This window comes from Heloderma suspectum, chromosome 10 (genome assembly GCF_057233095.1).
Source record: "Heloderma suspectum isolate Gila_16-S chromosome 10, 16-S_ref, whole genome shotgun sequence".
Lineage (NCBI taxonomy): Eukaryota > Metazoa > Chordata > Lepidosauria > Squamata > Helodermatidae > Heloderma > Heloderma suspectum.
The window spans coordinates 5,734,981-5,750,831 of NC_139467.1; the positions used below are offsets into that span (position 1 = coordinate 5,734,981).

At 50.0% G+C, this 15,851-nt stretch overlaps 1 protein-coding gene and 1 pseudogene across 10 annotated transcripts in view; one reads left to right on the forward strand and one right to left on the reverse strand.

Annotated features, from left to right (window-relative positions):
• Positions 1-15,851, forward strand: part of LOC146337528 (protein CFDP2 pseudogene) — a 471,985-nt pseudogene that overhangs the window by 19,828 nt on the left and 436,306 nt on the right. The gene's annotated exons all lie outside the window — the stretch shown is intronic.
• HIF3A (hypoxia inducible factor 3 subunit alpha) overlaps positions 1-15,851 on the reverse strand; it is a 49,198-nt gene that overhangs the window by 11,842 nt on the left and 21,505 nt on the right. For 5 of the 8 annotated variants that reach the window (XM_084814824.1, XM_084814826.1, XM_084814825.1 and 2 more), the window contains 9 exons: positions 15,041-15,151; positions 12,728-12,812; positions 11,262-11,371; positions 9,301-9,515; positions 7,065-7,171; positions 5,179-5,326; positions 3,424-3,584; positions 3,089-3,321; positions 2,060-2,155 (listed from right to left, as the gene is read on the reverse strand). In XM_084814824.1, the coding sequence (XP_084670950.1) occupies positions 2,060-2,155; positions 3,089-3,321; positions 3,424-3,584; positions 5,179-5,326; positions 7,065-7,171; positions 9,301-9,515; positions 11,262-11,371; positions 12,728-12,812; positions 15,041-15,151 (1,266 nt within the window). Of the gene's footprint in view, positions 1-2,059; positions 2,156-3,088; positions 3,322-3,423; positions 3,585-5,178; positions 5,327-7,064; positions 7,172-9,300; positions 9,516-11,261; positions 12,220-12,727; positions 12,813-15,040; positions 15,152-15,851 lie in introns of those variants that run through there. The other 3 variants (XM_084814827.1, XM_084814823.1, XM_084814828.1) reach the window with 2 other exon arrangements.

The following is a 15,851-nucleotide window of genomic DNA, read 5'->3' on the forward strand; positions in this document are numbered from 1 at the left end:
AGTAGAGAGTTATCACACGCTGGGAGCCAAGGAGAATTTGGAGAAGGGATTTCAGTTTGGTGATAAGAATTTATCAAAATATGCAAAATTATCCATATTCAGGGCAAAAAGAAATCGACACTGGAAGAAACCAAAACGGGCGGACGGATTCTTCCATCCAGGCAGAGAACATTGCTCTTAAAAGTCTGGGTCCAAATCCCTGTCCATTCAGGCATGTTACTGCTGAATTAGGACTGCCACCTCTTTGTTTTTGGAAGGCTCCTCATCTTTGACAGCTACGTGGGAGGCAGGCGCAACATGGTCCTCTCCGTGCTGGGAAGAGCTTGACCTACTGAATTTGGCTGGTGCAGATGGGGGACAATTTTGTTTCAGTTCTTTTCCAGTAAGAATTTACCAAAGTTCTTCATATTCAGGAGAGAAAGAACTTGAGATTTAAAGAAACTGAATATGGGAGAAAGTGAAACTGACAGATTTGGCCATTCCAAATTTGGGGTGGGAAAGAGATTTCTCAAGCAGGTTTCCCTCGCTCAGTATATTCTTCAGGCTGGTTCCAAGATGGAAGTGACCCGGGGCCAAAACCTCTTGGCGGGGCTCTCTGCTCCACTGTTGGGCACTGGCAGGCTTACTTGATGGCAGAAAGGAGGGAAAATGTGGGTGCGTACATGTGTGTGGCTCTCGGCTCCCGAGCCAACATCACATGCAATCCTCAGGTCCAACAAGGTGGGCCCTCACTGGTTTAGGGTACAGGGATGTAAGAAGCTGCCCGGGTCCATCTAGCCCAGTATTGTCAACACTGCCTGGCAGCAGCGGCTCTCCAGGGTTTCAGGTAGGAATTTTTCCAGCCCTACCTGGAGATGCTGCCAGGGATCACACCTGGGGCCTTCTGCATGCAAACCAGGGGCAATTCCACTATGTGGTCCCTCTCACATAGGTATGATCGCTAATGAGCCACAAGTGGACTCACACTCTCCCCTCTCCTCCCCTCCCCTCCTCATGGGTGAGAGGAGGAGAGTGAAAGCTCCCCATTTCCCATTGCACACAACCTCGGGGAACTAAGATTTATTCAAATACTAGTCAGTGAAAACAAACCAGGACATCAAACTGTGGTGAGATGTCCTCACTTGTTTTCATGAGCAAGAGCAAAGAATAAATCAGTTCCCTGAGCTGATACATAACAGGAAACAGTGGTTTAGTCACAAGTGGAAGCGGAAGCTTTCACTCCCCTTCTCTTGCACACGAAGGAGCCGGGAGGAGGGGGCCTGCGGTGTGTGGGTCCAAGGCTGGCTCTGGGGCACTCACGATCATCCACTTAAGACACAGTCTAACTCAGCCTGCCCCAGCCTGGTGCCATTGGGCTGCAACTCCCACAGATCTGGACAGCACCAGGTCGGAGAAGGCTGGTTTAATGGGCCATCTGAACTAGGCCGCTGTCAGTCCTCGATGTCTCTCAGCCACCTCTCTCTCCTGTCAGATCCCGACTGGTTAGTCATGCTGATTCCCAGTGACATCATTGTGAAAAGTTACGCCATCACTAACGTGAGCCCCCGTTGACTTCAGATGGGACCTACGTACAACTAACTTGGCCCTCCGGGTGCTGTTGGACTGCGACTCCCATGGGCCCTATCCAGCACAGCCAATGGTGAGGGCTCATGGGAACTGCAGTCCAAGAACAGCTGGAGGGCCACATGTTCCCCATCCCTGTTCCAGATAATTTTAAGCCGCTCAGGCAAGAATGGTGTCACTTCTGTGTTCGGTGCACAGAGACCAACACATTGTTGGCACTGACTGAACCCAAGTTGAAATGCTTGTAGCATACTGAACTCAGGATGGTGTTTTACTTAGCTCCCACTCTGGCTTGTGAAACTTCAGTGACCATGAGGTCTACAGACTTGTTTGTTTTTGTTTTAAAAGGTGGGAAAAGTGAAAGCTGGCATTCTACGGTGGCTAAATCCAGTACCAAACTGAACATACACACATGGGGAGAGAGCTGGGGGCTCTTGGTCCAACCCTGAGAGTCCTGCCCAATGCAGGCCCCTCTCTGGCCCACAACCATTAGTACCTGCAGCGCTGTCTCCATTGACTGTGCCTCCTTGTTGGAAGCAAAGAGCTTCTGGACATTCTCCATGTCGAGAAGCAGCTCTTCTGGCAAGTTGGTCTGGGGACGGAGGGAATGAAGTGAAACAGGAGAAGACTGGTATGAATGTTCCTCCCTTGTGCCCTTTTCTACTATAGCAAGATAAATGCTGGATTCTACCTTCCCTCCCAACCACTCCCACCTCACATCTCAAGGAGAGTCCATTTCTCACAGGGACAACTCACCGTAAGGTGAGATGTATACTGTGGGCACACAGATGTACATCCCTTCTCCCTCATGTCCAATGCCCAGTGATAACATCCCTATTTGTTTAAAGCATTTTTATCCCGCTCTCCAGCCGAAAAGGCTCCCAGAGTGTGGCTTATGGTTCAATGCAACACAAGACACTTAACCCTCACCATATAGTAGGCATGTACACATTTTGTAAAATCCATCTGCATTTCGCAGACTGTCAGGTGCCTTTTGTTCCATCGTCCGCTCATTGACGGAATTGGATTTTTTCCAATTTCCCAAATTTGCATAAATGCCCCCCAAAATGCATAAATGCCCCTCCAAATGTGCATTTTCATGCTTTAGCCTATGGGGGAAATGCACATTTTCAGCCAGTGCTTTTTTATTTTATGTATTTTTCTATGACTACATTTGTGTAAAATCCTAATAAGTTAAAAAAAGGTCCACAAGTCCACAGAATCTGTGCGACTTGGAAAAAGCCAGTCTGCTGTGGAATACGTGTCAGAGTCATAGAAATCAGAACCTTTTGATTCCGTTGCAGATTTCCCCAGCATCCCTACCATACTGCCCTCCCCATCTCTCTCTCAGCCCATCAGAAGTGGCACACTCTCCACAGCAAACCTGTAATGGGGCACCCCACCACCACCACCACCACCGCACACACTGGTCATCAACTTGCGTAGCCCACTAAATTCAGTCTCCCAGTCATGTCAACAGACCCCCACCCCCACCGCCCCCCATCCAATGCTGCTGCTTCCTTACTGGGCTGCTGCTTCCAGAAGCCTTCTTCGCAGCTGCAGCCGGCTTGGGAGACGTGGCCACAGGCCTTGCCCGCAAAGTCCCTCCTGCCTGGCTCTGGGCCCCAGGAGGGTCGAAGATGGGCCCCAGCAGTTTCTGGAGGTCAGGGCTGCAGAAGCGTTTGGGGTCTAGCTGCAATTCCTCCTCGCTGATGTTGGCAGGACGCAGGAAGGCCAAGATCTTGGGGCCACGCAACTCTGGGGGAGAAGAGAGAGAGAGAGACTGTTCTTAAGGGCAGGTGGGAGGCTTGCTTATTTCCTCCTCTCTGCCCAAATTGCCCAACCACCATTGTTTTGTACCAAAGCTGAGGTTGATAATCGTGTCTCCTCCGTTGGGGTCCATCTCATCAAGAGCCCCGTCAGAGTCCAGCCCTTCAAGGCAAGGCGGGGGCAGCCGGCGATGTTCCCCTTGCCGGTCCGTCTGCTCCAAGGACAACACCAACCCCGTCTCCTCCACCTGGCTGCAACAAGGTGTCAGGGCAAAGTGGGTGTTAATCAAGCACCGCTGGACCAGCAGCACGCTACCCACAGCCAGCAAAGGCCGGAAGGGCTTGGCGGCACAGTTCCACAGGGCGTTTTACTAAGGCGATCCGCTTAACCCAGTCAGCTCAGGGGGAGGCGGTGTTTGATGTTCTTTTAAGGAATTCCCAACGATGCCCAAAGTGTCCAGGGACCAAGCCGCCACTGGTGACGTGGAGCCAGGGCTCACAGGGACACCGCACTGGCAGTTTTATTAGCAGGGACCCCCTGACATCGTCTCAGCCCCCTCAGACTTCCCTGTTCCCTCTGAGCTTCACTGCAATTCCCATAGTAGCTGGGAGGAAATGGATTTCTCCCAGCAACAATATATTGTTCCAGGTTGTAAAGCAAAGTATTTTGGGATAGCTTGACCTCAATTGGGTTATTAGGACACAAGAGCTTTACAAAAGACCTGCCCCCAGCAGAGATGAAAGCTGCTAGAACTGGTTTGTTGATATGTAAAAACACAGTTGCCTGCATTTTTGGACTCTCCTTGGGGGAGGGGGTGGCTGTGAGGACTGTCATGATGAACGCCTGCACTTCAATAATGTGCCACTACATCACCGCAAACCACCAGCCCAAGGAGCTTCAGCCACCGGTCATCAACACCGTCTCCCTTTCTCCCAGCAGCCACTCAGCTTCCTCCCACCGCCCAATTCCAAAGCCATCTTGGTGTCGCTCAATGGAATAAAGAGGGTCAGCGCTGCCCCTCCTACCCGCTTAGGAAAGCTGCAGTGTGACAATGAACATAAGGGTCACCTGGCTGGAGGACATGGCTCCATGGCAGAGGCCCTGCTTTGCATGCCGCAGGCCCCAGGTTCGATGCTCGGCAGCATCTCCAGGTACGGCAGGAAAAACTCATACCTGAAACCCTGGAGAGCCGTTGCTGCCAGTCAGTATCAACAATACTGAGTGAGATGGGCTCTGACTCAGTATAAGGCAGCTTCCTATGACTGGACCAGAGCTCTGTCTAGCCCAGGGGTCTGTTTCAAACCAAGGTCAGCCATATGCCTCTGAATAGTTCACAAGCAGGGGACGAAGGCAGCTAAGCTTCCCTGCCATTTGTGTCCAGCATCTGGTACTCAAAGAGATAGGCTGCCCTTGGACAAGGAGGTTCTGTTTAGGTACCATGGCTAATAGCCATCAGCAGGCCGCCACCCCCTCCATAAATTTGTCAAATCCTCATTTTAAAGCCATCTATACTACAGGTCAACACCACATCCAGTGGTGGTGAGTTCCATAAGCTGAACTATGGGTTGTGTGAAGGAGGACTTTCTTTTGCCTGCCTTGAACCTGCTGCCAGTCAAATTTTATCAGGTGACCTTGGGTCCTTCATATTATGAGAGGTCGAAAAGATTTTCTCTAGCTCCTCCTTCCACAGCACTCACAATTGTATAACCTTCTATCACAGCCTCCAGCAACCCGGTGCCCTCCAGATGTGTTGGACTACAACCCCCATTCTCCAGTCCTGGCTTGTTTGTTCCTCCCCCTGTGTGGGCAGACCAACAGACACACCATCCCTTCCCAGAATCTGACCTCAAGATGAAGTGAACGCAGACGATGCTCTCGGGCTGGGAGTTTTTGCTGCTGGAGATGACCGTGGCTTGGGTCTGGGTCCACAGGTAGCCGCCGTTCCTGGCCAGGAAACGGTACTGCCCAGTCACTGCCTGCCCTTTGCTCAGCACTACCAATAGGAAGTGAAACATAGACAGTCTAGAACAGACAGACAAATGGATGAGCTGGGAGGCAGGGGAGGAGACAGTAAGGCGGAACAGGATTCTCTCTCTCACTCTCTCTCTGTGTTAAGAAATCGCTTGACAGCACTGGAAAGTCCCCCAGGGCTTGATTTAGTCTCTTCCCTCCCTGTCACAGAAGTTCCCAGCCTCTTTCATGCCTGCTGCCCTCTAAGACCATCTTTCCCCAACCTGGTGCCATCCAGATGTGTTGGACTACAGCACCCATTGCCCCCAGCAAGAACACCCATGCTGCCATGGGGTGATGGGTATTGTAGTCCAACACATGTGGCAGGCACCAGGTTGGGGAAGGATGGTCTAGAACCATCTTTAACAGTCATGCCTGTATGGACACATCCACACTACTTAAACTGGTTTGACAGTCACTCTTTCTTCCCGGAGAAACTTGGAAATTGCAGTCTGTGAAGAGAGGTGCTATAGATGGAAATGTAAAACAGTGGGTTGGTTGGCATGATCAAACAAGCCACCGTGACTAGAGTCAGACAACATGCTAACACATGGTTCAAAACAACCCACACTCAACCACTGAGGGTTAGCATGTTGTGTGAACAGCCCCATGGTGTGAGCTCTCCGGTAGTTTGCCGATTGCAGCTCACCATCTCCTCACTCGGTCACCCATCAAAGCAGTTCTGTGGGGATTCTTGCCACTTGCCTGTGGCGTGTTAAAGCATTCCCATGAACATTCAACCTCACTGGAGAAACCACCTCACGTTAGCTCAGTCACCTTGTAATTCACCCTACCCTCAGCACTAACAACAGTGGAAATAAAGGAAGGCAAGAACACATGGGAAATTTAGCAGGGGAAACATACAGTGATAACAATTATAGGTCATGCTTATGTGGAGAAGTCAGGGAAACTGAGAGCTGTCAGTGGAAAGAATAAACCGACATACTTGTCTCCTAAGCCCCCACTTCCCATTTTTTGGCTCCAAAACAATAAGGACTAGGAACTTATTTTTTAAAGCACACACACAGAAGTGGAGAGTGGCAACATTTTAAAGAGGCCAGTTTATTTGCACTGGAATGCCTAATTCTTAGAAGGAGATGGGCCAGAGCAATGCAGCACAGTTACCTACTTCCTTTAGCTTCAGTGCGTAATTTATTTAACCCTATGGTCGCTGATTTACCACAAAAATAAATGCAAGACTCCTTCAAACTGTTCTGTGAAATTCAGATGTAGTATTTCGGGACTACCAGAAACCACTATCTAAATAAGCCCTTTTACCTACCCTTTGTTCAGGGTTATATATACTCTTGTATGCCTGCCTATATATCCAAGCTAAATCTCCTGACCTGGATGCACTATGCAAAGTAAATTAACATATATCTATTAATTTTGCATCATTTAATCTGCTTTTACTGACCATAGTTGAAGAACAAGGAATAAGCTGCTTACTTTCTGACATTTCACCCAATACCTCTCACATATCTTCAAGCTTATCTTAGCCAACATAAGAGCTAGAAAGTTAGTTGAAAAGAAATGAAAGCCAAGTGACATGTTCTCAGGTCTCGATATGACATTCTGAACTCTGCCAAGGCTGCTATAGATCAAACAGAGAAAGTTCTCTTTGTTTCCTGCAGGGAATGGTTATTTTCAGATCAGGATCACACTCCTCAAAAACACGGGGGAGGAAAGAACAGGTCAGGCTTGGGGCAAGTGTGACTTACGGGTGTTGATGCTCTTGCTGACCGAATCCGAGTCCAGGGCATGGATGTACTCATAGATGGAGCAGCCAAGCAAGTCTTCGGGTGTGTAGCCAGCTACCTCAGTAATCCTACCCAGGGAGACGGGGACACCCAGAATGAGACAGCAGTGCAGATTTCCCAGGGCTGAGGCCAGGATTACTGCTCGCGTACACACTGAGATATACTGCCACACCCCACGGTTTGGGCTCCGGCCCCCCAAAACGGTTCCCTTGCAGGCAGAAAGTGCTCATCAGTGCCAAGACCCCCTGCTTGTGTCTCCCCCTCGCCACCCCATCCCCCTTCTTAAGTGGGGCTCCTGGGGATCTCAAAAATTGATGGCACAAGGCAAGGCAGGAGAGACACGCAAGATCGCCACCAAGCCCCCATCCCACCAAACCCTCGGCCAGGGGCAAGCGCTGCGGCCATCCATTCCTGGAAAGTGCTGGATCGTGGAAACACTGAGCTCTCCACTGGCCATCTCCGCTGTGGGGGCAGGCCCAGTGCTCTAGGCAGAAGGAACTCTGACCCCACAATCAGGATGACATGCTGGAAGGGAGAGGCTGGCTTGGGACAACTGCGCTTGGAGTTCCGGGACTCGGCCACTCACCACTTTGCCCCCTGCCCCAACTGTGCCTCCAACCACACTGGAGGAAACATTAGGGCCAGATGGCATGCGGCACAAGAGATCATGATGTACCTTTCCTTGGCTAAATGCAGGTCCTGGGGGGCGATCTGGGTTAGGGCTGCCTCACTGGGGGAAGGTTAACCCTTCCCCCTCACCCTGTGACCATGACCCCAATTGCTCCCCACTCCCCCACCTGCTAGTAGCATCACATGGGCTTGTTTTGTACCTCTAAATCAGGGTCACCAACATTTTTGGGTCAGTGGGCATATTTGGAATTTTGAGAAAGTGTTCCTGGGCTGCCATAGGGCGGGGGCTGGCTTGCCCACTCAGATAATGCCTTGGTGGGCATGGCCGGTCACAACACCCCCATTTCCCAGAAGCTGGTGAGACTAAAAGTAACTTGCCCAAGAACCTAAGTACAGGGCAGTGGTGGGGTCTGAGCTCCAAAACACAAAGCCACTCTTTTGAAACCCAGTAAGGGTTGTTCTGGAGAACTGACCTTCATGTGGCAGCATGCCAGCCTCCCAGTTTTAAAACACTGTTTTAATTTTTAAAATCTTAAGAATAAGATAAAAATCAGGGGAGGGAGGGAGGGAGCCTGGTGGGCACCAAGAGAGGAACCCACAGACACCATGTCAAAGACCCCAGCTCTAGATTTATAAATAAAATGTTTAAAAGCTCTCTATAAAAAGCTCTCTATAAATAACTCTATACAAAATAAAAAAGCTTTATATAAAAATAAATACATAAAGTAAAAAGCTCTATATAAAATAAAAGAGCTCTCTATATAAATAAAAATAAATAAATGAAAAGTTCTATATAAAATATAAAAGCTCTCTATATAAAATATAAAATCTCTCTATATAAAAAGCTCGAAATAAATAAAGTTCAGGGGAGGGAGCCTAGTGGGCACCATGAGAGGAGCCCACAGACACCACGTCGAAGAACCCAGCTCTATGTTTTCCCTTTCGTAGCTAAGAGCACCTTGGGAAGGAGTGGATGTACGTTAGCAGCAAGCACAAGGAGGGCAGGGTTAACTCCCCCAGCACCACAGCATCAGTCTGAAATGGGAGCCCACACAGATACTTTTGGCCAAAGAAAAAGACACTGGGACATCCAATCGTAGGTCTTGGAAAGGCCAGACTGCCATCACCCCATGTTTTCTCAGGGGCTTGAGCTTTACCCGGGGGAGATGCCCCAAACAGCTGCCACCAGGTGCCAAATTAAACCTCATTCATACCTCCCAGGTGGCTGGGAAATAATTTCCTCTCTGACATTTATCTATTTTGTCAGCCTGACATCCTCCCTTTCCACCAGCATGTACAAGGAGGCTGCCCAAATCACCACTGCACAAAACAGTTAAAACGGTTCAGTGAAAAATCATGGCAAAGATTAAGAATCATCAGCTGGAAGTTGATTCATGACAGAAAGTTTGGAGGGCTGGATTTGGCCTCTTCCTTGGGTGCTATCACAGATCTCTGGGTGGCAGCAGCAGCAGTGATGGGAAAACCAGAGGGCTGGGGTTTGCCCCACCCTCTGCTGCTGACGACCGTAAATCCCAACATTTTCCAGAGTGCACTGCTTTCTGCTCACCTGTCATCACAGTAGGTAAACTTCATGTCCATGGTATGACGGCTGAGGAAGGTGCTGCTGTCCAGGGGCGTCTCGATGTTAGCAGGGTGCGGGATGGCCTCACAGATCAGCACCAGGCATCGTAAAGGGGGCTCCACAAAGCTGCTCTCCACCTCCTTTCCCTCAGCTGGCTTAGCAGGTGCATAGGACCGCATATGCCCAGCGCAATGCAGCACCTACACAAACAGATGGATGGGAAGAACAACCAATGAATGAAGGCAGCTGCTTTGCCCAGAGGGTTTTGCCCCACCCACTCACTCGGACACGCCCCTTCAAACTGTTCTAAGATGGCTCCACCCCTCAGAAGTAGAGTGCAGGGGCCATAGCTCAGTGGTGCTCTGCATGGCCCTGGGTTCGTTCCCCAGATTCTCCAGACGAGCAGGGAAAAACCCTGAATGAAACCCCAAAGAGCTGCTGCCAGTCAGCGTCAAAAATACTGGGCTAGATGGACCAACAGCCTGACTCAGTATAAAGCTGCTTCCTAGGTTCCAAACTAGCCTTACAATTATGTTTCTGATTTGTCTTTAAAAGGACTGCCACCATTCACTGGGTTAATTCAATTGTATTCTGATAGGGGGGCAGACGATATCTCAAGCTAGAGCCACACTCCCCAACATCATGGTCCCTGGCTGACGTGCCAGGAGGATAATCCAGGCCACACGGTGGCCAGGAGCTGGCTTCAATCGTAAGTGAGGTTTCCCACACGGAAGCCCCGCAAGCAGCGAAGCCACCCTGACCGGCTTTGCCTGCCTGCCTCCCTGCAGCATTCTCCTATGAGGCGAGGGTGTGAGGCAGGCAACGGGCACTTGCCGGAGAGGCATTTCAGCCTTTTGGGACGTGGGGGGAATATCACGCAAAACCCAGGAAACCACCAAATGATCAGTGGTCAGGGGGAAAAGGAGGGGCTAGCATGCGGCCAAATGGAGAGCTCAGGACGGGCGGATTTGGCCCATGGGACTGAGGTACAACACCCCTGTTCTAGAATCATCTTTTCCCCAGCCACGTTCTAGAGTCCAGCTGCCATAGCAACCCCTCCTTTCAGGGCCTCAGGCGGCAAATCCAATCAGCTGACTAGGCCACACTGGCCTTCTGTTCCGGCACCACTTTAGTTCTTTATTTATTCTTTTTTTTTTATTTACATTTGTATACCGCCGAATGGCTGAAGTGCTCTGGGCAGTTCACAACCATTAACACCATAAAATACACCCTAAGACACACAATACCAAGTCTAAAAGTTTAAAACAACAGTATAAAATAAAAGTAAAAACCAAGAGAAAACCTAGCAGCAGTGTTTCTGTTGTTATTAAATCTGTTACTGTATTTTTAAATCTTTAAACTGCAGCTGGTTTTTACTTTGGTTTTATACTGTAGTTTTAAATTTAATATATCTAAACATCTCTGTTTTATCGTGATGTATTTTATGGTTTTAATTGTTGTGAACTGCCCAGAGAGCTTCAGCTACTGGGTAGCAAGGAAATATCATCATCATCATGAAGCAGCAGCAGCAGCATTAGAACTCCTCTCTCTCCCCTTCCCCAGCCCTGTGGATATCCAAGCCACTATCTCAGACCCCTCATTTCCATAACAAGGCCCCCAGCGCCCTGCCCTCCTTTCTCCAGAGCAATACCTACTCTACAGCCCTATTTCCATTAAGGCACAACCATACGTTTCTAAAGCTGCAGTCCTATGCATGTTCAGAGAGAAAGAATTCTTACAACTCCCAGTGTTTCCCGGCCAGCCATGGAATTTCTCTGCGCCAGGAGTTGTAGGACATTTTTTCATGCTGGCTGGGGAACACCGGGAGTTGCAGCACTTTTTTCTGTCTGAACATGCGTAGGATGGCGCTCTGAATATCCCCCCGCAATCTGTCCTCCCCCGCTCCCCTGCAGCCCTGGAGCCACGTGAGCACCCCAGCCACTCACTTTCCAGGTGGCCGACTTGAGGTTGACGGTGCGCCCCCTGGTGGTGAGCGTGCTCTTCATGCGCAAAGAGAAGCTGCGCTCCGTCTTCACCTCTTTCTTCTTTGAGAACCCTGGGGAGGATTGGGGATCAAACGTCCATCAAGATGTGGGGCACCTGAGCCCAAAGGATGGGGCAGGAAGAGGGCAAGTGCAAGGGAAACAGGAGATGGAGTTGGGGGGGGGGCACAGGGATAGGGAACGGGCAGCTTCTTTTCTGGCATAAAATAGAGAATGGGAACTCTAGTTTGAGACACTGAATGTTTCCTATAAAATGCCATATTTCAAACACAGAAGGCAACTCACCTGTGTTGTTTTCCTGAAATCCCTACAGCCACCCTGCAAGGGAGCATTCTTATTCCCGTTTTGCTGAGGCGGAGGAGCATTCATTCCAGCCAGCCAGGCCTCTTTGAGGATACTCTGTCACATCCCCTCTCCCCCCGCCAAGTTTTCAATCCTTCCTGCCCCTGCAAAGGCCTGCCAGTATCCCATAGCCACTGAGCAGGGCCGGCTCTACCATTAGGCAGGCAGTTGCTTCAAGCCGCAGATACTGAGAGGCAGCAGCAAAGCGTTGGAGCAGAGAACTCTGGACCATGCAGCCTGCCCTGCGCCCCCTGAGCTGGCCTTCTGCCTTCAGGTGTGGTGGAGGATGCTGCCCTATTACCAGATTCAAAAGAAAGATTCCACTGGCTGTCCAGTCAGCTTTTGTACATGGAAAGAGAGGGGGCGCCATCTTGTCCTTCACCTCAGGCAGCAAAATATCCTGGGCCAGCCCTGCCGCTGAGCAAGCACAGTTCTCATTGGGCTGTTCTGCAGGGGTTCTGCCCTCTTTCATTCCCCCCCCCCGCATTAATTTTTTCATGGCAAGAGGGAGACCAACCTGGCCCCAAACATCAGCCAGAGAGAGAACAGTTGCAGGGAGCTCACCTCACCCCTCCCTGCCAGAAGGAACACACAGCTTCAGCCGACAGTTCCATGGGACTGCAGACTCCAGCCTCATCCGTCGGCCAGAAAACCAAGGGTGACCAGGAGGCTGAACCCCCCTGACTCCCAGGATAAACATCCCAGCAAGGGGGAAGACCAACCTGGCCCCATACATCAGCCAGAGAAGGAACAACTGCAGGGAGCTTGCTTCACCCTTTCCTACCAGAGAGAATAGGTACTTCAGTCTAAGAACTGGTGCCCGAGTTTTGCCTTTTTCCTCCTCCCTCCCAGTCCCTTTTCCTTTTGTGTTGTGCCTTTTAGACTGTAAGCCTGAGGGCAGCAACTGTCTCATTATTCATCCTTGTAAGCTGCTCTGGGAACCTCTCAAGTCCGAAGAGTGAGGTTAACATACTGTAAATAAATAAATGTGTGCGTGTCAGGGGAGGGGAGGCTGCAGACCCTATTCTAATGAGTCTGCAAGGAAAGGATGGTGAGTAGTGACTCACCCTGCCTGGGGCTCAGAACATCTTGAAGCTCTTCTTGATCGCAGGGATGAATGAAGTCAAAGACGCTGTGACCAATGAGCTCCAGCTAGTGGAAGGAAGGGGAAAGATAATCAGGAACGTCAGAAAGCTGTTGGGGGGCGGGGGGGGCGGGAGGCTAAGCCGCAGCGGATAAGCACAACACCATATGCTAGAACACGTGCCAAGGACAGGGAATCTGCCAGGAGCTAGCTGATTGGGTAGGGCTCCCCAGTGCCAACCAATCAGAAATCCCACCCCCTCCCTATGTTCCCTTTCGTCCTCCCACGTAGGTCATTAAAAACTTTGAAGCCAGATCACATATTGGGAAGAGCACATTTTCTTGAACGCGTTTGACCTAAGTGCTTGAGATGTCCCGCTTTTGTGTTCAGCCCAGCTTTTGCAAGTTTTGCAAGAAGTGGCGGTTTAGCAGAAGCTCATAAACACTGTCCGTGGTACAACCCGTACAGCTAGGCAGTTGTACACAGTAAAATGAAATTTTCAGTTGCCAAGACATGTGCTCATTTGGCAGTAAATAAACTCACTTATTAAAAGCAGTGTTCACCAACACCAGGAGTGCTTCTCAGTTACAAAATGAGGGAAAAGCGGAGTGCTTTGCGAAATACTTAAAAATGACGCATTTGGAGCCAATATAAGATAATCCCATTTCAACCAGGTTTTGGAGGAAAAGCACATTTCACAAATTTTGGAAGTGCAAATTAGAACATTCAGTACTGCTCTCTTAATGTTGTTTTCCTGAGATCTCCACCCCCACCCCCAAATGATAACAAGGATTAACAAAATCAAAGACATCATCATACTTTAAATTCACCAGCAGAACAAAAAGATCCATTTCAAAATCAATCTGCCACTGGGGATTGTTTTTTGTTTTAAAAAAAGTTGTTACCATTTCTCTGAAACACCCACAGAAAAATGCCAGCAATGGGTGCCATTCAGGAAGGCTGAAAGAGTAGTGTTGTTTTGAATTTGGAAACATTTCCAATGCACAAAAATATTGACAATGTAATATCATTGTTTCTGGACTGAAAAGTTGTACAAGCAATTTTAAAGTACGTATGAACCAATTGCGCTGTGAATACTCCCTTCAAAAAGGTCACTGTTTCTGGCCCTAGATATTGATATTGCTTGGAGTGAGAGGGGGAGGCCACATTCAGACCACAGTTTAGCATCGCAAGAATGAGCTGTAGAAGCCTCAGGCGCTTCGTCACTCCCCTCTCCTCCTCCAGCACAGCTGTGAGATCGGAAGCTTCTTCCTTCCATTTTAGAGTAGTCACAGTTTACCAGGTCATCCTAGTCTTAAAGTGCAGTTAAGCTAACTATGGCTTGTTCAAATAAGCCAACTTCAAAACAAATGATTTGAAGTAGGCTTGTTTCAAACAAACCATGGTTGAGATTAAAAACAGTTTGTTGGGTTCAGACGACATGGGAAGCAGTGGTTGATCTAAAATGGAAGCAAAAGCGTCTTATTCCTTCCTTGCAGCTGTGCCAGGGGAGAAAGGGGGGTGGGAGGAGGCTAGACTTATTCTTGTAATGCTAAGCTATGGTTTAGCCCTATGTCTGAACTAGTCCAACATGTAACATTGTGCTCTTTTTCTCCTGGTCTCCTCAGCTCCCTTACCCTTGAGACTATTTACTAGGAAGCCATTGCCTGGAAGGAACAGCTGGGGTGATCTCTCATCCTGAAATCAACATTGCAAGTTTGAGGATCAAACGTCCAGCGTTTTTGCAATCTTCCTATTGTAAGCCATGGCTGCTTATGATAAAAGTTCCCAAACACTGCCATGACCCCCATGAGAGATTCACTCCTCTTTCTACCCAGAGTTGCTGGGAACCCACCTGGGAAGACTGTGTGTGGATGGGCCACATGGATGTGAGGTGGGTTACTTATCTATCCATGGTGCAAGTTCAGCAGCCCTTCAGAGCTAAAGAAGGACAGAGGCTTCCTCCTGCACCCCCTCCCGCGTCACATTAGTCCCAGGGAAGCTCTCTCGACAATGGGTGCAGGGGAATCAACGCCTCTCGGCTGAGAGGGTGAAAATCACCCAGTTTCCTGCTTCCTGGTGAGGAAAAGAGACAGGCCACTGTCTCAAGGAGTTTACAACCAAAAATTTCAACAAGAAGGGGTCTCCCCATGCATCTTGCCACCCCTTCCCTCTCCAGACAGCACTGAAAGCCATCCGGAGTGCAGCTGGCACAGATGCCAACACCACAGCAGCCCAGTTGACTTCCAACATTAGGAACAATGGAAGCGAGCTTATCCCAGGTCAGACTCCTTGCCTGCCAGCCCGAAAATGGTCTAGTCCAGGCGTGTTGAGCCTCTTTCAGCCCAGGAGCCAAATTCCGTTTCAGAGAGACTTGCAGGGAACTGTATTCCAGCGGCGGGTGGGGCTAAAGGAAAACAGGGCAAGTCAGAAGCCAAGGGGGCAGGGCCAAAACTACCAGCATCTTTTAGCTTAGAGCGCTTGCTGCCAGGAACAAGGCCTCAGGAGAGGCCTTTCAACCTTTCAGAATGAACGGGGGGGGGGGGGGGGAGAGACACATGCAGAAGCTGGGAAACCAGCAAACCATCAGCCATTGGGGGAAAGGGTGTGTGACCATCTGGGGAACCCCAGCGGGCAAGACTGGGACCCCAGGCAGGCCGGATTTGGCCCATAGGCCCAAGGTTCTCCACTCCAGCTTAGTCTGACTGGCAGTGGCCCTCCAGGGTCTATGGCAGATACCACCTGCTATCTGGCCTGTTTAAAACTAGGGATGTCGGGGAGTAAGCTTGGTTGTTCTGTACGCAGAGGAAGTGCTCTACCTCCAAGTGTGTATCGGCTACAGGTCCTCTGGCCAGCACCCTGGTGCTGCTGGTCCTGCAAGACCACTATGAGCAGCCCCCCCCCCTTGCGTTCCGCTGGCCCTAGGCCGCCATGCTCCAATCTGGATCAACTTGGGTCTTCGCTGCTTACTTGTCATGGCCTGCCCAAGCTGTGGATTTCCAGCCAGTTTTGTGGAACTGTAGGAGAGCTCAAACTCTGTCCCTCTGGGATTGCCTGGTGTTTGCCACCAGGATTCCCACACAGGTGCCTGGCCGGATCACAGCACC